General features: G+C 40.0%; 1 protein-coding gene across 1 annotated transcript in view; it reads left to right on the top strand.

Annotated features, from left to right (window-relative positions):
* The window catches only part of ANKFN1 (ankyrin repeat and fibronectin type III domain containing 1), a 434,680-nt gene that overhangs the window by 353,750 nt on the left and 58,852 nt on the right, over nucleotides 1-22,078 (top strand). The window contains exons 8-10 of the mRNA XM_053570655.1: nucleotides 7,920-8,017; nucleotides 10,364-10,454; nucleotides 16,582-16,689. Of these exons, the coding sequence (XP_053426630.1) occupies nucleotides 7,920-8,017; nucleotides 10,364-10,454; nucleotides 16,582-16,689 (297 nt within the window). The remainder of the gene's footprint in view (nucleotides 1-7,919; nucleotides 8,018-10,363; nucleotides 10,455-16,581; nucleotides 16,690-22,078) is intronic.

Genomic DNA, 22,078 nt, shown 5'->3' with positions numbered 1-22,078 from the left:
CCCTCCTTAGCTTCTAAGCCTCTGGTTGGACTTGGCTTATGCAACTGTGGTTTGCTGCTACCTGGCCTAGACAATCCACAGAATGATAAATCAAGCCCTGATAAATGGTATCTGCTAATTTCTGTGGTGTAAATACTCTTGCCATAGCCAGTTTCAAGCTCCCAATGTGATGTCACTGACCACAGAACGGGAGGTGTGGCCATACACCACCATGTGCTATTTTCATCATACAGACAATAGATGCTAGCAATCTCAGGGGCATAAATAAGAGCAAAATGCAATGAAATACAGGGTCACAAGTCTTGAGCTTTTGCTGTCTTTGTTGATGATATAATTTAACTTCATATTTATATAATGTAATTTTTAGTGATGACTATACTTACAAAATCCCTAAAATTTTAACATTTCGCTCTTGCACTGTATTGGTCCTCTTTATTTTTTTAATTTGAAATTAATATGAGGGTATAAATTTTTGGATTACATTGTTCTCACTTCCAGGGTAAAGTTCCATTTGTAAAAGAGCCCCTCACCCAAGGGGCGTGTCATACACCACCACAATGTGCACAATAGGTGAGATCCCGCCTCATGCCCTCCCTCCTTCTGCCAATCATTCTCCCCCACCTCCCCTGTTCCCCTCCCTCCTTACCCTGCTCCTGTACTAGACTATATTTGTGTTTTCTTATTCATATGAGCATGTAATTTTCTATATATAGTGGTTTTATGTTAGTATTGAGAACATTGGATATTTATTTTTCCATTCTCACCACACTGAGAAGAATGTATTTCAACCCAAATGCACACAAACGGATCAACAAACTGTGGTATATGTATACCATGAAATACTATTTAGCCATTTAAAAAAATGGAGGCTTTTCACCTTTTACATTTACCTGGATGGAGTATATTGGTCCTCTTTAGCACCCCACTTCATTTGTCCCATCTCAAGGTGGATATGGGGCAAGCTCTGACTCCCTCCAACTCCCTATCTGTGCTGCCTCTAGAAGCCCCTCTATCACCCCACCTGGTCTTTGATATGATATGATTAATGGATTTTGCACTCCGCACTTTGTGATCAATCTCAGACCTTCCCAACTCTTGGTTTAATGTTTAGGAAAACCAGTAGGCGAATCTACTAAGGAAAGCTATCTTATAAATGTCTCCCTAAGGTAAAGAAAACAATGATGTCTGTGTGATCTGGGGGGTGGGGATATTTATCCTCCTAGTACCTTCACTAATGCAGATTATTCAGACTTTCTTATCTGTAGAAATTATGAAAGTTTTGTTTGAAGGTAACCCTGGTTAACTGTCCAACGAAATAAATGAAAGGTAAAGTTCCATGAATCTCTCAGGGGATACTGCAAACAGCTGGGCTTCTAGTAGACTGGTATTCATTCAACAAAATTTCATGGCTTGGCACCCATAGCTCAGTGATTACAGTGCCAGCCTCATACACCAACGGTGGTGGGTTTGAACCCAGCCAGGGCCAGCTAAACAACTGCAACAGAAAAATGGCCAGGCGTTGTTGCGGGTGCCTATAGTCCCAGCTACTTGCAAGGAGGCAAGAGAATCGCTTAAGCCCAAGAGCTTGAGGTTGCTGTGAGCTGTGATACCACAGCACTCAACTGACGGCGACATAGTGAGACTCTGTCTAAAAAAAAAACACACACTTCATGCTGGACATGAGAAAAGGGAGAGTAATAGTAGTAATAAGAATACTAAAAATGGTAATTATTTAGAAATCCAAGGGTATTCAGAGAAAGTATAAATTTAGCTAAGAGCCATAATATAGTAACTATTAGGAGGGCAATTAAGATGCAAATGGTTCAGACTGTAGAGGAGACTTTTTGTGGTTCCTTTTTGTCAACTTCTCAAAAACCTGAGCATTTAGCCATCTCTCCTCCCTACCTGTATCTGTGAGTAGTTCTAACATATGATAAATAAAACTAAGAAAGTACACAATATACGCAAATGGCCACATATGACTGACAATAAATATATATGGTCCTCCAATTCCAACTTTGCTTTTAATCTTCTAGAAGTAGTGAATGCAAGAATGCTTTTCTGGTGTCAGAAAAGAAAAAGAGAAGGGAGGGAAGCCTTTTGCCCTTAATTTAAATCATTGTTTTCCTAGGGAAATCTAATTTGGGAAAAAAATGTTTTTCTAATTAACTGGATGACTATGTGCTATGCAAACAGTAAAGATTCTTGTTTGAAAGTAATGCATGCCTCTGCTCCTAAGACTACCCAGGGAATTTAAAGTAAAAAATGCAAGCAGCTCTGACCTCGTATGTTGCCAGTGCTAAACAGAATTCCTAGATCCGAGTCTTCACGTCAGTTCCTGATTTAAAACCCACAAGTGTTGAACGGGCTCGTACTTCAGCAACCCTCTTCTTCTCAGCTCTAGAAATGACTGTGTTTGATCTCTGTCTGGGCTTCTCAGCACATCCTTCTCTCCCTCTCTCTTCCTCTCATGCTAGGGTTGGCCTGAAAGGTTAGAAACTGCACAATTAGATGGATGGGGGAAGATTTCATAATGCTCTGGTGCTGGGCTGGGCAGTCTAGCCAAATTCCGTTCATTAGCTAAGGCGCCAGGGTGAGTGCGGCCAAAAAGAATGCTGTTTTGGTTCCATCGAAGAGCTGATAGGGAATACGAAATACACTTTTAGTTTTTGGTTTCTGAGAGGCTGCATGGACAAGGGAAGAGTCCAGGGTGCTGGGAATCTGGAGGCCAGGAATTAATTCCATCTCAACCACTAACTGAAGAGCATAGTCCACTTCCACTCTCTTTTTTACTACAGTTTCCTTGTTCAGACACAGTTCTCTTATGTGTACTAGCATCAGCTCTCTAGCCACGTCAGACTTTAAGCATTCCAAAGTCAAGAATCAAGTTTTCAATTCACCCAGCATAACTGACCACCTACACTGCGCAGGGTGCCCGGAAGGGCGTTTTTTAAAAAGTGGTAGTAAGCCGATAGGTCACAGACAAGATAAATTTCTTTAAAAAAAATACAAAACAACAAAGTAACTGCAGTGATCAAGACGTAATTGCTTTGGGGAAACTGCCAAAGGGAAGCCCAGGAAAGCTATGAAGAAAGGGACTTTGAACCAGGCCTGTTTGAATGAAAGGGTAGAAGTTTCTTGAGAAGAGGACAGTATACCGAGGAAGAAAACAGCGTAAACAATGCATGATGAGGCTAGCTAGAGGGTTTGGGTGAGGCTGGGGCAAGACGAGAGAATAGAACTTTTACAGTCTACTCTCCCAGTGTGTGAATGGATAAAATAACTCCGGGCTTCAAGGCATTTGAGATTTTAAGGAAAATCTACAGAATAGTACGTTTTGTGTTTGTTTGTTTTTTAAATAATTGAATAGAAATTAATTGGACATGGCTGAGTGTCTTTTCTTTATGTTTTCATTTTTGTATAGTCTTCACCTGTCAAAAAATTGGCCTGAAACTTAAAGAGTGTTATCAGCTAAAGCAAGATATATGAATCACTGTAGTCCACACCATAAGCCTTGAAATTTACCTAAGCTTTAGAACGTATTCTCTGTTGCTGTACCCCAACACTTTGAGTCATGAATATTCTACTCTTGGTACTGGATCTATGACATTTCCCATCACATCATAGACTTCAGGGGGACAGGGCCAGACTTCAGGAGCTCTTTTTCTTCTGAAGCTTTTGGCCTGTGTTTTATATAGCTGCCATCAAGGAATGGTGGTGTTCAGCTAGAATTTTCCTAGCCAAATGACTACATTTCTGAAACTGATATAAAAATGCAATATTTTTTAAAATAACAAAGAATCCCATTTAAAGTATTCATAGTTATTTGATATAAATATAGTGAATTACAGTTTGAGCCATAGCCAAATTGTAAGCAATACTAACACGTAGGCCTTGTCTGGTACCTTTCTTGCTAATTTCAACTGCTATGAGCCATCACATGACTAAACCTACTTCTATTTCCCAAAATTAAAAAGAAACAGTTTCTCTGATCTTTATCTTAAAAATTATAAGTCTTATATAGTTTTAAAGTTCATATATATGACTTCAGCCTTTCGGGGATTTACAGTGAGCAAGCTTATAAGTGATTTTCTAAAGTTTTAATAGTAAGTCTTCAAACTACCTACGTATGGCTTTCTGGAAAGACCATGATAAGTTGGCTTCTTAGAATTCCCAGTTGCTCTCAGAGTGACTCCTGCTTCTGCTCCTGCTTAGTCTGTTTTCCTCTTTGTTCATTTTTTTTTTTTTTTTAAGAGACAATATCTCACTCTGTTGCCCAGGCTGAAATAGTGCAGTGGCACAATCACACAATCATAGCTCACTGTAGCCTCAAACTCCTGGGCTCATTGGTCCTCCCACCTAAGCTTCCTGAATAGCTAGGACTATAGGTATGCACCACCACAGCCAGCTAATTTGTTTTGTAGAGATAGGGTCTCAATGTGTTGCCCAGGCTGATCCCAAACTCCTGGCCTCTAGCAATCCTCCTGCCTCTCAGCCTCCCAAAATACTGGGATTATAGGCATGAGCCACCATACCCAGCCCCTCCTAGTTTTTTAAATTACCAGAAATTCCTTTTCTTTCTCTATATGGCTTCATGCCAAAAGGAGTCCACCAACTTTGGAGGGAAAAAGTTGTCCCAAAATCGACTGGCCATTCCAACATGGAGAATTTTTTCCTTTGATGTAAATTTTTCTCTAGTCCATTCCCCTTTGAAACTCAGAAGTGTTATAAGAGCTAATTGGACTAAACTACTTAAAACATGCTATTAACTTCAAAAACAGAATCACATTTCCTTACAAACTTGCTTCTATTTTTGTTCTGTTTTTCAACAAGTTCAGCCCCCTTTCCCACCTGAACATGCTTTGTGAAACACATTTCAATAACATGAACAATTTCAAAAATAAATTGTGGTTTCTTCAGAAACTTTAAGAATTGTTAGCTTTGAGCAACTTGTCATTAGTCACTTGCCAAATAATCTGGTTTCATTCCCACTAAGCCTTTGTTCTTCTTCTGGGGAAGTCATCCTGACTTCTCAGCCTGGAGTCACCACCTATGATTCCCAACCTGCCGTGTGGGGCTCCCCACAGCCATCAGACATGCTTGTCTCGATGGCACAGAACTTTCCTATTGTCTTTGCCCTTTCTAGATGTCTTACACACTTGCTATTCATTTTTGTTTTGTTTTGTTTGCCATAACTTCCTCCATCATTCCCTTTTTTCCTACAATGAGGTGTAACATTGTTCTCTGATTACAAATCCTCCCTGATTTCACTTTCAGATTCTTGGCTCCTTCAAGAGCTAGTAGCTCTTAACTGGAATAAAAAAAATTGAAAAATTATGTACATATATAACACATAGACATGTGTTTTAGAATATATATTTGTAAGGAGGTAGAAGCCTGATGAGAGAGTTAATATATAATCTCAGTCATTTGATTCTGATTAGATATTATAACATTCCTGAGAGCTTCAAAGAGCAAGTGGCAAGAAAAGGAGAAGATTCCTGTGGAAGAAAAATATCTCCATGTTGGAAAACCCAGCCTAATTCTGTGAGAGTGTGTGTGAGTGTATACATATGCAGGTATTTCATTTGTAAATGCCTAGTAAGCACTCTCCATGCACCACGCACAGATCCAGGTAACAGGGAAAAAAGAAAAGTGAATGATACTTTTCCTATTCTCACTGTCTCATGATCTAACACAAAAGAAAGGGTCACATATTGTAAAACATAATACAGTGTGATAAATCTTGTTTTTATATAAAGAAAGGGCTTTAGAAACACAAAAATGGGTCTATTGAATTAATTACTCCTGAGGAATTTAGAGTTGACTTTGCTAGGGATTAAAAACTTAGTCGAGTTTGGAAGATAAACTAGAGATGGAGAAGCAAGAAAGTACACAGAATAATCAGATACAGGAATCACAGGGACTCATCAGATAAAGTCTTTCTTCTGGCTGATGACATGAAGATAGTAGCGTCAAGTTGGGACCAACTATGAAGGTCCTTAAAGGTCTTCTTAAGATTTCATTATATGTTTAAAGCAACTGGACCTTATGAAAAGATTTGAGATATGAGAATAAAGTCCTTAGATCTGTAATTTTTTCACCATAATTCAGGCTATAGTTAAAGGATTATGTGTAAGGATGAGGAGACAAGAAGAAAAATCCACTGAGAAGCAGCTACGTCATATTCCCGGGGGTCTGCTCCAGAATCATCACAGGGTCAGGGGAGAGGGGAACTGAGAGGAGATGGTTTAGAAGTGAAAACTACTGGGTTTGGTGATCAGCTGATGGTGAGGAATTGGGCAGAAAGAGGAGGCAGGGATGTGTGGAGATTTTGGATTGGGTGAGTGGATACAGGGCAGTACCATGAACTACAGTTGAGAAAACAAGACAAGAAATGTACTTTGGTAAAGAGAAGTACTTAGGAGACACTGAAATGAGTGGGAGGTACTCAAATGGAAAATTACGGGAAGAAGCTAGAACTCAAGAGGGATGCTAGACCTGGAATCATAGCTGGAGCCATAGATGTGGATGAAGTCAACATGAGAGGCAAGTGTGCGGAGTAAACAAAAGAGCCAAACACAAACCCCCAAGGGACATCACATCGAGGGGAGGGGGACAAGGGCAGGGGTCAGCCCAGAAAGAGCAGTTAAAGGGTAAGAGAAGGAGAAGAGAAAGCACAGCCAAATCCAGGGGGAGAAGAAAGTTGCAAGAAGTGGGGAAGGCCAGACACGATGGGGCTTCCCAAGGAGAGGCTGTTGTAGATTATGAGAGCGTGAGGAATTTTAGGAGAGCCGTTTCAAGAAAGTGAGAGAACCGAGCCAGTTCCCAGGCGTGTTCTGAAGAGGAGGGAACAGTGCAAGAAGAGCCATCCCAAAGCAAAGGGACTGTGTGATTGTGCAGGGGTGCGGTGGGATTCAGGGAGGGTTTGGTTTGATTTTCAAGTAGTAAAGTGTCAGAGAGAATATAACCAAATCTTAAGAAATACAGCTTAGCATCTAGAAGTTGAGAAACGTGGGGGCCTTTAATCTCCTTAAATTCCTGCTTCCTTTCTGTTTGCTCAAACACCACCGTGTGTAAACTGTTACTTCAGACATGTTTTAACCAATGATGCACAATTTGTCTTTCCTGGACCAGTGGAAAACGTGGTGAAAGGCTATGTTCTCCCAGTAAAATGAGGTGTTAGAATTGGGATGATTTAACTGGGAATAAACACCCACCTTCAGGTTGTCAGCAGAGGGGAGCATTGAACAGGCCAGCTCCGAACCCCAGATCGTAGGGCAGAAGAGAAACCAAAGATAAAGCTTGGAAGAAGGTATCAGGGAGGAGAAGGAGAGAAGGAGACTTGAGACGCTGGGAGAGGAGAAGGTTTTCAGAGGGAGGTGTCTGAGGTAATGAAAGCTGGCTTCTGTATTTGAGAGGAGAAAAATCACCGAGATTTTAAGAGAGCATTTTCAGGTTGGTGAAGCAGAAACTAGACTAGGAGATGGAATAAAACATAAAGCCCTAATGGACCCTCCCCATCTTACATGCAGTAAATAATTCATCTTCTGCATACAATGAACAGCCACTTACAATGTGCCTGAGCGTGTGTGCATACACACATACAATGTGGCTTTATCTTGCAATGGCCTCATGAGCAATATATTTGATATAAATTTTATCTCGCATTAAGAACATCACATAAAAAATATCTATCAAGGGTCAAAAACTCATATGTTCTTTTTTTTTTATTCTTCTTGTACAAAATAATTGTAAACTTGGAGATTGACTTGACACCCAAGCAACGTCAGTGTTAGATGTGCCAACGGATGTAAAGCAGGGTAAACTTATGGATGTTGAGAGGATTATGTGCTAGAATTACTATGGAGCTTCTTGATATGATGACTGAATGTTATTCTCTCCCTCCCTCCCTCCAGTGGAATGGAGCATGTCAAAAGACTTTTCTCCTTTGGCTGGAGAAATCATCTTGGATAACCTCCAGACCCTGAGATGTACCATCACAGGACTTACAACGGTACATGTTCCCCAAGTACACTTCCCATTTCTTTGTCACGAATGTCTGTGCTGGGACATCGGTAGCAAATGCCTATTCTGGGAGCAACAACCAACGCCCAGTCCTCTGGCAACAACTGCCACTCATTAAGTGTGATATGTCTGGTATCCATAATCTGAACTTCACAAAGGACTGAACAGACAGCATGAATCGCTTTGTAAACTGCTATGTTCCAAGGAGATCAGAAAAAAGACCGGCCCCATGCAAGCCTTGCAAGCGGCTGCTTTCTGGATCACAATCTAATCTTTGGGTGGGGGGAAGGATCAAAGGCTCTGAGAGATCCAATTCTGATTCCCTGTCTGATGGTAAAAATAACAGCCACATCTCACCCTCACTCCCACAGCCTCAGCCTCAGCCTCAGTTGAGATCAGTCATCAATTGCAGTCACACAGTTTCCTGAAAGAAATCCTTTCCCCTTGATTAAAAAAAAAAAAAAAAATCTGTCTAAATACGCTTTCACAAAAAGAAACCGTATATGGTGGAGTTACATTTCTCAGTAATCTAATCCAATTTAAACTGTGAATGAAAAACTGGAACAAACTGTAGTTATTTGTTTAACCAATCTAAACTCAAACATTAATTATTTATAGAATAGTGAACCAAGTGAGCATACAAAATGCAAAAAATAAAAACACTTTGCAAATCAGTTCAAACTGGGACGAACATTGTAATTCCTAAAACAGCTGAAGTGCAAAAGATTAAAAATATATATTTTTTCAACGTCTTTTTAATGTAAACTCAAGTCTCTATTTTTTCAGTCCAATTCAAATAAGTACGATCTTAGACTTCACATGGAAGAGATGGAAGAATTATTGTGTTGTTGATGTTTTCTTAAAGGTTAATCGATTAAAATAACCATCTGTAATGTATAATCCTGAAACCCAGCATTAAAGATGCATTAGGTTACATCTTTTCAAGTGCCAAGCAGTTTATTCTAATAGAATTCTTGGTAGTTAGGTAACCACCACAGAATCCTGACTTCTAGTTCTAATCACACATCTATACCAGGGGCCAGAACTGTGGATTACCAGAGCAAACAAACCCCTGAGTGGTTGGCCCCCGGAGATGCTATCAGCAGAAGACTGATTCCAACCCTATGGCTCAGAGGATGGAAGAGGGCCAGGAGGAACCCTAGGGAATGTCCATTGCTTAAAAGAAAAAGCGATATGGTGATAAAAATGGAAAATTCCCCATAAAAAGTTTCTCTGGTATCTGAACTAATTCTATAGGGATTAAGTTTTTCCACTTGACCATGCAGTAAGAGCATAGGAGACCCTCTTCTAATCATATAAAATTCTAAAGGCAGATTTACACTTCCACACAATCTCTGCAACCTCAAGGTGTGTACAGACCCATTTTCAATGTTAAAAAAGTTAACTTCATGATATGGTGAGGTCGATCTTCTTAAATCCCTAGCAAAGGCTCTTGTCCACAAAGACGTACTATTTTAATTTCAAACACCATTTTATAATTTTTTATGAGCAATGTTTCATCAACTACTTCTTTCTCAAATGCCCTTTGAGGTTTATCAAAAAAAAAAAAGAAAGAAAGAAAACCTTCTCAAAGCAAAACATTTTAAAAGGTTATCAGCAAACAAAATCAACTCTTTAATTCGTAATGTCATAAAAAGGCATTAAAGAATATAAGCCACTGTTTTAATAATGATTTCAAAATTAAAGTCACACCCAAAGAGTTACTTTAAAAAAATGTGTGAACATCTGAGTAAAAAATAATTGTCGCAGCACTATTTGATTGTGGCACAGAATGTGGGCACAACCTAAGTATTCACTGGTGAGAGATCAGTTAAATAAATGATGGTATTTGCTCACAGTGAAGTACTGTACGGCCACTGAAAGAGTAAGGCAGGTCTTTAAGGCACAAATCTGAAAAGATACTCATTATAACTTGTTAATTTTCTAAAGCAACTTGATTAGCTAAAGGAGATGATGTTTATTGCCTCTGGAGAGGGAAAAATAAGGAGAGAGAGGTAAGGGTGGAGGATTGCTGTTTGGGGTAAAACTTGTAGAACTGTGTGACTTTTAAAAATTGATATGTATAATTTTGGAAGAGGTCAGGGAAGGCAACTATGATATTCCAATTTTTTAAAAAAGAAAGTATACAGATACTAAGAAGGCACCTCATATATTGTTACTAAGATAAGCACAATAGTAAAGGAAAGCTAGAAAGCAGAAAGCATGGGCAGTGGAGTTCCAAAGGGATGAAGTTAATCAAACATGGAGTTCTATGTCCTGAGTAAAATGATGAAATAAAATGCCTGATGCATCATTCTATTTCCATGCTTTGCAGGGCCAACAGTATTTTGTTCAAGTCTCAGCTTACAACATGAAAGGATGGGGACCTGCTCAGACCACAACACCAGCGTATGCCTTTCCTTCTAGTAGGTGGTGGCTATAAACTCTCTCCCCCCAGCATGGCAACAGGCTCCCAGCGCAACACCATCCTCGGGTTGCCATTCCATTTCCTACCCCCACCCCCACGCCCATTCCCCTACCTTGTAATCAACCCCACACTACCCCCGCTTGCAATCAATAAGACCTTCTCAGGACATAGCTGGGCCACACAATGAATGGTTCCTCTGCAGAAATGGTCCTGGGGAGGCAGCTCAGTGGAGGAAAATGAAAGAGAATTTGGAACCAAAAATGCCAGAATTTGATACCCATTACACCCCTTTCATTGAGACAAGGTCTTCCTCTGTCACACAGGCTGGAGTGCAATGGCATGATCATATCTCACTGCAAACTTCAACTCCTAGGATCAAGTGATCCTCCTGCCTCAGCCTCCCAAGTAGCTAGGACTACAGGTGTACACCACCATGCCTGACTAATTTTTTTTTTTTTTTTTATTGATGGGGTCTCACTATACTGTGCAGGCTGTTGTTCAACTCCTAGGCTCAAGCAATCCTACTACCTCGGCCTCCCAAAATGCTGACATTACAGGAGTGAGCCACCACACCCATCCCCATTATACCTTTTATCAACTGTGTGGCCTTCAGAAGTTTCGTAAACTCTCTAAGCCTCAATTCAACATCTGTAGAATGGGTCTAATCATACCCTTTCACATGGCTTCCGTGGGGATGGAGTGAAATGACACGGTGTGAGTGGCTGAGCGACAATAGTCCACTATAGCTCTCGTCTTCCTGTCTTCCTTTCTTCACCCGGACACATCCACAGCCACATCAATTTGACAAGGGAACGAAAACTAACAAATCATACTTCTTTGACACTCTGTCAGAAGAAAAGCTTTCTTACTAACAGGCACTCTGCTATAAATGTAATCTATAAAATTTGTAGTGGTAGCTGAGACACCCAGCAAAAGTCTCTTCTAATTATTCAAAGATTAAAAATTTGTGGCTGGTATAGTTGGTACCCCTCTATTAACCAGAAAATTTAACCAACCAGAGCAAACATCTCAAGACATACCAAAGGATAAATGTTTCTATGTAATGAGCCCAGTGCTCTGAATTGTATTTTTAATTTTAAAAAACAGTTCACTAATCATATGCTTCTTGTGGGATTGTATTCCTTTATGGGGTACAATTTGCCATATTGTGTCAACTTCCTTAAGAAAATCCATTTCGGGATATCCGGTTCCCTGGTGCTAGGGGAGCTGACGGAGAGGGCCGCCGCCCAACAGTAGAGGCTGTCTGAGCTAGGCGAGCCAAACCAAGTTTCTGCGGTGTGCGAGTGAGCCCGGGCCTGGTCCCCTCTCCCGCCGCCGCCATGGGCTGCACGTTGAGCGCCGAGGACTTTTATTAAAAAAAAAAAAAAAGAAAGAAAGAAAGAAAGAAAATCCATTTCCCCCACCCCAACACCTTTTGGGGGCAAGACACGATTGTAAGAGGGACTTTACCTACCAAATGCAATCAGTGTAACCTGGTTTCTTGTACCCTCAATGAATCCCGAACAATAAATTAAAAAAAAAAAAAAATAGCAAAGAAGAAAAAAAAAAAAAAAGAAAGAAAATCCATTTCCTTTTATCCCATAATTATACAGGTAGGCATCTAACCTAAGTAAACAAAGATGCAAACAGTTAATTACACTAAGGCGCACTGCAGCCGTGTACTAAGAACAGTGAAATACAGTGCTAGTGAGAATGAGTATCCAATATAAATTTAATGGCTAAGGATGACATATACACACTTCTATCCATACTACAAACAAAATGCAATCACCAAAAATGGTCTTTTAAAAAAACACTCAGCATGCATACCCCATGCAAATTCTGATCTGTAAATAGATGCATTTACTGATAAAGATCAGATGTGCAAACTTCTATAAACTGCAAATTCTATTCAGACACTGTCTCTCATAGCCCATCTGAAGGAATTCCTACAGTATAAGTTTTATGTAAAAAGAAAAAATGCAAACCATGGGGGGTTTTCCACGCTTAAACTGTAGGTTTGCCCATGATTAGGATGGGTCTCTGTGTCTTGATAGCTCTCAAAATTTAGCAGTGAACATTTAGGTTAAGAGACTATGGACTCTTCCGTGTTTTTTTCTTTTTATTTACTTATGTATTTTTCAAGTTGTATAACAACCCTTTATCCAAAGCCAACCGTGAATCAAGCAGTATATTACGGGCTTTCACAGGTAGCATCTCTTAATCCTCATCCTTCATCATTGTTCCTGACTTGTGGATAAGCATCACTGTCAACATCTGAGATAACCTTTATACAATTAATTATCTGCAGTGCATTGAGCTAAGTACGTGAATTAACACATTTAATTTTCATAATACACGTCTCAGGTGATTTTTCTTATTAGACCCATTTTACTGATGAGGGAACTATGAACATAGATGCATATACATACAGAGTTCAAAGTCTGACCTGTGAGTCAGAGAGGATGTTGTCTTTCCCCAGATCACAACACTGGTACATGGCTGAACAAGGATTCAAGCCTGAATTGGTCAAGGCTCAGCCAAGTCTCGTATGCTGTGGTAACTAGTGCCCAGACAGACAAACAGACTGACAGCCTGCCAGTCACCTCTGGTGGATTCTGAAGCTGTATGAGGCCAGACAGAGCCTTGGACCACCAAGCCCAGAGATCTCTAAGGCCCCTGACTCCCCCTGCATTTAATGATTTCATTATTCCAGTCTTACTGAAGGTTTATCAGAAGCCCAAATTGGGAATTTGCAAGATTAAGATAATAAGGGAACCAATCCTGTTTGGGGTAGGAGGTGACTATGTATTATTGAAGGGACAGAAAGGACAGAAAAGCACAAAAATACTAGTCTCAGTTGACCTGTAGAATGAAGCTGGAAAACCCTATTCCAAAAGCATACCTCATGCAAATTTGGATCTGTACATAGATGCATTTACTGATAAAGATCAGATGTTCCCATTCTATAAACTGCAAATTCTATTCAGACACAGTGTCTCTCGCACCCACATGACAGTGCTCTCTCCAGCGTGATAAGAATAGCTGTTGGGGACTGAAAGGAGTAACTTATTAACTGGTAATTAACATATCAAACAGCTAAGCTTTCTAAAATGGTACGAGTGATCCTCAGGGGTAACTGGCAAACAACTGAAATCCTAACATGTGGTTGTAATTGCTACAGACATGTCATATCACTTGGAAAGAACAATCTAAAAACACTCCCGTTCTATTTATAAACAGAATGACATTGTGATGTAACCTATTTCATTATTTATTTACTACAGGACAATGTATTCTAAAATGACAGAGTAATTGGAAATTTGGTAATATGTTCCAATAAGCTATAAAACTTTTTAAAAAATATTTTTACAAAAGGCCTTAATGTGTTTTTTTAGACTTATGTTATATGGTATGGTACATAATAAGAGAAAAGGACCCAGACAGGCTTGTCTGAGTTACGATCAGGAAAGTCCTGATATCGCCAGCGAATGTAAGCTCTGGGTTGTGCTGGGAATGGAGTGTCTCGTTACCAGAACAGTGAACTGTATTATGTGGCACAATCTGCTTCTTCCTGCCATGCTAAGTTTATTCCTGTCAGGTTCCTGATTTCTTAATATATTTTCAATTTTCTTCCTCATCCCTAAAGTCTCCGATTTTATGTAGTCGTCAGAACCTTCCAAGCATCTATGAGAAAAACTCATTCTTTCCAAAAGCCTTGGCATCAGGTCCCGTGCTCACTGGGGCTGCAATTTAGCATTAGCAATTTTCTAATGTATCATAAAGTCATCAGGATGGAGCTGGCCTCTGATGTAATAGGGCTGAGCTGAAGGAGGCAGGCCCATTGCAGCTCCCCTTGCCTGGACGGCAGCATTAACACTCATTAGAATGCATTACCATGTGCAGGGCCACGTAGTTATTGAGGGGTGTTACTGAAACATACAATATTGCTCATCCTCTGAGCATTTAGATGCATTCTTTCAACTAAGAGAACTTATAAAATAAATAAATAAAAAGAAAAAAAAAATAAGAGAACTTATAATGGCCTTTGAGAACCCAGAAGAGCAACACTTTTTCTCTCTGTGCCGAATACCAGGGCCACTACAAATAGTTGAAAGGCCACTAAGTGTTTATCTCCTCAAATATTTTCAAAGTTTTTAGTAAAAACCCTTCCTTCCCTACGAGCACCATCCTACTTGACTATTCACAGGCCTCACCAAAGTTTGAGTACTTCCTGTGTGCCCAGGATGGTGCTTTACTTACATTATTTCTTTTTAAACTTCACGTAACCTAAAAAGAGATCTTTGAGAACTTTACAAAGAAGAAACCTGAGGCAACGAGAAATTAAGTCATGGTTCTTGATCTCAAGGAACAAAGAGTCTACGGAAGGCACCTGTGCTAATTCCCCGTCTCCAGGGTTGATCCCAACTAAGCCACACCACACAAACTCCAAGTAGGAGTTGGGTCCTTCTTCCTGGAAGAAAAATACACACACACACACACACACACACTCTGTGGCATGATAAGCTGGGCAGTATGTGGAGGGTCACAGGACAAGGTTACTGTCCTTGCTATGTCCCTGACAAGCTGAGTAGTGGATGACTGGAATGGTTATCTCTGGACCTCAGTCTGCTGAAAGGTAAAATTGAGATGGGGGAGGATAGGAAGGAAAAATATTAGAAAACCTCTGAGGCCCCCTTCTTCATAGGTAATCAGCTGATAGGGTAAGAAATGCTGTTTCCATCATGAATCCCCTTCATTTTAAGTAATTATTTACAGGATACCTAGCATGTAATAAGTATTGTGCCAAAGATGCCTAATATGTGCCTTATTTAATACTCACAAAAATCAGACAAAATAGATACTACCCTCATTTTTCTTGGTAGGAAGAAGCCCTATCAGTGTAAGTAACTTGCCTGCAGATGGTGAGCTAGGACTCCAGAAGCCCAGACTCACACCCAGGTTTATCTGACTCTGAACCTGGGTTCCTCCTAACAATGCTACACTCCCGGGTCTCAGATAGGCCGATGCAAGGTGCTTTTACCTGACATTAACTGCCATGACATTGACTTCATTTTCTAAATGAATGAGAGCCCATGTTTTAAAATAAAATCCATGGTGGAAGGAATTTGAAACTTGTTCAACTAGAATTTAAGCCCAAGATATACTGTGACCTAACTGGCCTTTCTGGAGAAGAATGACTAGCACTTTTAGAGAAAGCCTTTCAGCTGAGAAGTGCTTTAAGTTGTTGCTTTTGAAAGGTTCAGAAGGGAAAAATAAGGGGGAAAGAAAATAGAAGGAAGAAGGGATGGACTATGAGATGACTGACTGGCTGAAAAAAATAAGCAGGAGTTAGAGACAGCAGAATTACAATCTTGACATTAGTCCCATATTAGTCCCTTGATATCATTATAGCCAAAAGGAATGAAAATAGAAGGGAGAGAAAAATCTCAGTGGGTATTGCAATTTAAATTTGCCATGTAAGCTAATACTGTATATTTAGAGACTGAGCAGACAGGGTGGTTGGTGGCTCAGAGTATGTGTGGGGGTAGCTGTGCCAGCTAACCAAAGCAGACATTCATTAGAGTAAAATGTAGATTTCCATTTCTTGGCATCTGACATGGGCTCTTTCCTTGGAAAGAAATGTCAATTTGGCCAAAAGTGTGAAACCTACAATAAAAGCAGTGGGACTGTGGATTTCATCTAGTCTGCACATTCCCACCCTTTTCTTTCCTACTGTGAAAATCCAGTTGAGATTTGGGGTGCTGAGTGGAGAGGTGGCAGAGGAACTGATTAAGATGTGGGATGATGAAAAGGGGGGAAAGGGTAGGAAGAGGGGAGATTGGACTTCCAAATTTCCTATTTTCTTTTGGCTTTCGGTTACCATTTTCTCTTGCCCTCAAACTGCCCAACACAAGAAACCGACCACAATTACTGTTTTGCACAGGGCTATGAAGAATGGTGGCTTCCACAGACTTGGCACTGCCCGCTAGCCCTGCATGTGCTCGGCGCTCATCACGGAGTCTGTGGGTTGAATGAGCAACACTCGGGCTCCTGAGGCAGGGCGGGGAAGAGGCCTCCCGCACTTTAAAACTTCACTCTTGTTTGTTTCTTTTGTTCAATAGACTGGAAAGACTATGACGACAGAGAGCCCAGACACAAGGGACAGAGTGAAGTTTTGGAAGGCCTGCTGCAGCAGGTCCGGGCCCTTCATCAGCATTACAATTGCCGGGGTAAGGATAAAAATCTGCGCTGGGCCATCGACTGAGGTCTCCGTGGCGCCGGTAATGTTAGCAGTTTCCTAACTGGGTCATACCTTCTCATTCATCAGGGAGAGAGAGATATTAATATTTGTACATCTGGAATCACTTTACGGCACTATCTTGCTTTAACCCTTCAGAAGTGACTTCCTTCTCCTTTCTTCCCTCCCTCTCCCTCTCTTATGAACAGTTTGAAAATAAGCACAAGAAAAACAGCCCCTTCCATGAGTTGCTTTCCCTTTGAACTCTCCCTTCACGAGACTGCTTGGTGGGGCTGGCTTGCTGGGATATTCACCCTCCAACTTTTCACCTCCAAGAGAAATTTCCTGAACATCCCTAAAGAAGCTAGACCAACGATAACAATAATAATAAAGCTTCAAACTTATTAACGATATAGTTTATGGTGCAATTTTACATCCAATATCTCTTTTTTATCCTCACTTTGGCAGGTACCACTGAAGCTAAGTGGTTTGCCCAAGGTCACAATGCCAGGAAAAGGCAAAATCAGGACTCCAGCCTGGGTTTTCTGGTTCCAAGTCTGGTCTTCCTCACACTTCATTTTTGTCTCCCACCTCGACTTCGGGACTGGGCACTGAACTTGCATCTCACCCTGAATTTTAATCTTCCTCTGTACCACTGCCCCAGGGAAAGCAGACCATACTTTCTCTAGATTTTCGCCAACTACATCCCGAGATTCTCTGAGAAGCTTTAAAAAGCCTCTTTTCTACTTGGTCTGTTCAAAAGGGACAGTGTCAGATTTCTGATCTGTATAACCATTTGTGGAAGAGGCTGTTAGTTTTATTTGGAGAATTAAAGCCTTCATAAAGCTTTAATTTTCCAAGCTCCCCATCAAATCTCCAACTATGCTGTGCTGTCTAGATTTGGGGCACAACTGGACCAGCTGGGCAAGAAATCCACAGCTGAAAATAAAAGAAAATGAAAGGAACTGCATTTGGGCCAGGTATAAAGAAATAGCAAAGGGTTGTTCCCAAGGACTGTGTAGCTGTATAGCTGTGACAACGGAGCCCTTTAGAAATGTTGCCTCTAGCTAGATGTGTGGACAAGGGTTTGCAACAAAATCTTGTTCACTGAATGAATGATTCATTAGGAGAAGTAAATACACACATAAGTAGTTTGAGAAGGAAACCCAGGAGTGATTTCCATTCCCAGTCTCTGGGAAGACTTCACCCAGACTGAGACTGTCAATACTCACACTGACCAAAGGACACTCAGTCCTCAATTATGGAGAGCTCATTTAAGTAAGCCAGCTGTTACCTAGGTTCCTATCACTGCCCTGCCCCTTGGTTCCTCTATGGCAGCAAAGGTAATAAAGCAATTGGACTGATGATGCTTTGCAATTCATAAACCACTGTGTGCATTTGGTCTTTATCAGTGGGGGAAAGCTGAAACTGCTCAGGAGGATGAAGGATGTTTTTAAACATTATCTGAGGATTCAGATGCTCTCTCCATTACTATGGCATTACTGTCTAATAATCAAGAAATGATTATCTAGACAGACCAATTATTGCTGTAATGTCCATTCAACTTCTATGACATACATCCTTTTTCCCCATAAGAATATAAATAAATACACAATGTCGGGAAAGATTTAAATAAGGCATAAGATAGAACTTCCCAAAAAGGAGGAATATTTTTTATGTTAAATGTACTCTGAACACTTAAACAGTAACTCAAAGTGCATTCCAAAGACCAGTGGTCCTATAAGATTCACAGCTGACATGAATCTTATAGGAATCTTTTATATCCCCCTCTTAGAATAGAAAACATACATTAGAATATTAAAGACTGATGAAGAGACATATTGAATTCGGCTAAAGAAGCACTTTCTAAACTACTTTAGCCTTGTAAAACTTTTTTCATTTTGTTTCTAGTCCTTATTTTAAACATTGTTATTGTTATTAAAATGTAAGCCTTCTTAATTTTGTGAAGACAAAAAAATGGAAACCTAATAAACACATGTATATGTAAAAAAAATTAAAAAAATAAAAAACTTTTTTTCATGGAATTGGTATTCCAAGGAACGATGACCTACAACCTGCTAAAATAGAAAAAAAATACCTCACATTAAAAAAAAAATGATTCTGAGAAGATTTAACATTAACGGTCTAAAAGTTTGAAAGGATAATATAAGTATTGCTTACAGAGAAGTACAAAACTATTATTTAAAATATTCAACTACATTGAATACTGCGTGGCTTCTTGGGGGCACAAACCTTTACAAACTTTACAAGTAGAAAAAATAATTATTTCAAATCCAAGCTCTACCACTTGCTAGCTGAGTATTCTTAGGAAAAGCATTTAACCCCTCGAAACCATCACTTCTTCATCAACAAAATTAATAATAATTAATATCTGTCTGACATGATTCTTATCGAGAGTCAATTAGCTCATGAATTAAATTCACCTGGCACAGGGTAGGCTGCTTGCCAACTGGAGCTGATTTTACTTCCATTGTTCTTCTGGAGGGAGAATAGGGCTACTGCGATGCACCTAAGATACTCACTAAATATATAGCATATTCCAAATATAAAAATAAATGGAGGGTACCAAAATCCCCACATTAATTTCTGCATTAATTGGTCAGAGCTAATCTGTATGCTCAGTATTCAGATGGAAGTTCAAGGGGAATGTTGAGCTGTGTACGCATGACTGTCCCTCTGGCATCACTTTTTTCAGCACCATACTCAGGCCTCTTCTTACCACTTTCCCAGTCCCAGGTCCTTCTTGTTGTTTGCTATGTCATCCATGCTCTTGGCTTAGTCCCTTACAATTATGGTGGAGCCTTTCCCTCTAGTTTGTACCTTTCCGACAGGATGCTTAGGACCAAATTTGGGGGCACATTACATGTCTAAAGACATATTGATCCTACTTACCATCTATTCAATTTCTTGGATAAGTACAGAATTCTTGGTAGAAATAGTATTCCTTGCCATTTTGAAGGCATCGCTTCACCGGCTTCCAGCTTTCAGGGCTGAGTAATCTGAGGCCACTCTGATTCCAGAGTTACTATATGAAACCTTTTTTTTTTTTTTTTCCTTTCTCTCTGGAAGATTTTTTTTTTTTTAATGTTTTCTGAAGGTCTTTTCTCTGGAAGATTTTAAGGTTTCTTTTGTCTTCCCTGTTCTAAAATTCCACTGTGATGTGCTTTAGTATCGGCCATCTGTTGTACTAGGCACTTAGTAATTTCTTTCACTATGAAAACATAAACAATTCAATTGTGAGACATTTTCTTAAATTATTTCTTCCCCTTCTTTTCCTCTCCTCTCTTCTACCAGAACTCTTGTTATTCAGCTGTTGAATCACCTACACCAGTCCTTTAATTTTCCTTTTTTTTTTTTCCTTCCAGTTTCCAGCCTCATATTTTTGTATTCTACTTTCTCGGAGATTTCATCAGCTTTATTTGCTAAGCCCCCTATTGGGTTTCTCAGTTTTCGGTAACATATTTTTAATTCCCAAATGCTCTTTTTTTTCTCTGATGGGTCCTTTTTATAGACACCTATTCTTTTTTTATAATGAGGCAATATCTCTTTTTTCTTCTCAGATTCTTAAAAATAGGCCTTGTTTCATTTTATATTTTTTTGGGGGGGGCATAATCTCTCTTTCCTCTAAGTTGTTCTTTTATTTATTTATATTTGGCCTTCTTATTTCCTTTTAGATGTTTTCCTCAACTTCCTGGGGATCCTTGGATGTTTCCTTGGGTTAAGAGAAGGGAAACAACCAGCCTGGTGCAGTAGCTCACACCTGTGCGCCCAGTACTTGGGGAGGCTCTGGCGGGAGGATCTCTAGAGGCCAAGAGTTCAAGAGAAGAGAAATCAGCAGCCATTGGGAAGCTCTAAGCACATGTAGAATACTCTTTACTTATAGCCTTCACCATAGGGAGATCTAGCACTGCCTTTCCCTTTGGGAGAATCTCCAGGCATGTTCCTCTAGGTTGGTCAAATTCTCCAGAGACGTTTCCTCCAAGGTCCTGCATAAAGGGTATAGGTTTGGGTACCAGTGGTCCAAGAACCCAGTGGAGAAGTATTTCCTTCAATCCACCTGCACCACCACCATCACCCCATTTACAGTACCTGATGTCTGTCATTCCAGAAACCTCCATTGTTTCCTGTTTTTACTTACGTTTCTGTTATTTGCTTTCCAGAGAATCAGCCACTAGCTTTCTTCTACAGTGGAGAAAGGATATTTGTCTAGTTATGCAGCAAAGAAGGAGATTAAAAAGTTGAACTGTTTTTAGATTTTCACAAACGCTCCTGATTTTTAGCTCACCCTCACCCCTCACTTCCAGCAGTCCACGGTGCCCGCGAGGTGAATCAGGCTACTTCTCAGCTTTCTCCTGCTGGCATGGGCTTCATCTTTCTCAAGCCTATTAAATCCATCTGTCTATCTGCTTTCCAGCTACCAAAACGAACTTGCTTTCATCTCCTTTCCCATTCTTTTGTCTTCACAGATTTATGTTATTTCCCTTTTTTTTTTTTTTCTTAATCTCTACTCTGTTGAGGTTTTGGAAAAGAGTGGTATATGTAATGAGCATGTTTGCCGTGCAGTATTTAACCAGAAGTCCCAGCAGCATCATTTTCAAGCATCTAAACTCCTGTTCAAGTCGGACGGGGAAATGCTTTTGTTTTTTTCTGCCAGGAATAACTATTACTGGCATAAGCTTGAAACTGACATGAATACTATGTCAGTCGGCCGTTCCTATATAACCATAGGCAGAGCCACACTGGGCCTGTGTCCTGGGCCACCTGCTCAGGTCTCTATGCAGCTTCACCTCTAACTGCGGTGAGAACATGGTCCATCTCATTGCCTCACATGTAGAAGTGTCCCAATAAATATTTATTCAGTGAATAAATGTCTCAGGTTCCCTAAGTTCTGGTTTTTCAAGCTGGGGCAATTCATTTCATTTCTCAGTCTGTTTCTTCTCCTGAATAATGAGGATGATTGTCATACCTATTCCTACAACTATTTTTGTAAGCCAACATTCATAGTGAATAAAGCGCCCAGAATATTAGCAGTAGTTATATGAAAGACGATATGGATGGGGTTTTTTTCTTTTTCTTTCTTTCTATTTTCCAGACTTTCTGTAACACGCTTCCTTTAATTTTATAATGGAAAAACATCAACGAAATATGTAGACTAACAAGGACAGCTTTTCCATCATTAAGAAGTGGTGTATAAACACTAAAAGGCAACAGGGGAGCAGAAGGGATAGCAAAGAATTTGATTCCATTTCTTTTTACTCTACCTTATAATACATCACTCACTAACCGTACACCTAATTGGCTTCCCTTTGTGGCTATAAATATTACTCATCCCCAACATTTTTGAGGAGTTGTTCATTAAT

Source organism: Nycticebus coucang, chromosome 18, assembly GCF_027406575.1.
Source record: "Nycticebus coucang isolate mNycCou1 chromosome 18, mNycCou1.pri, whole genome shotgun sequence".
NCBI classification, from domain to species: domain Eukaryota; kingdom Metazoa; phylum Chordata; class Mammalia; order Primates; family Lorisidae; genus Nycticebus; species Nycticebus coucang.
This window is presented reverse-complemented; position numbering and strand designations above follow the sequence as displayed.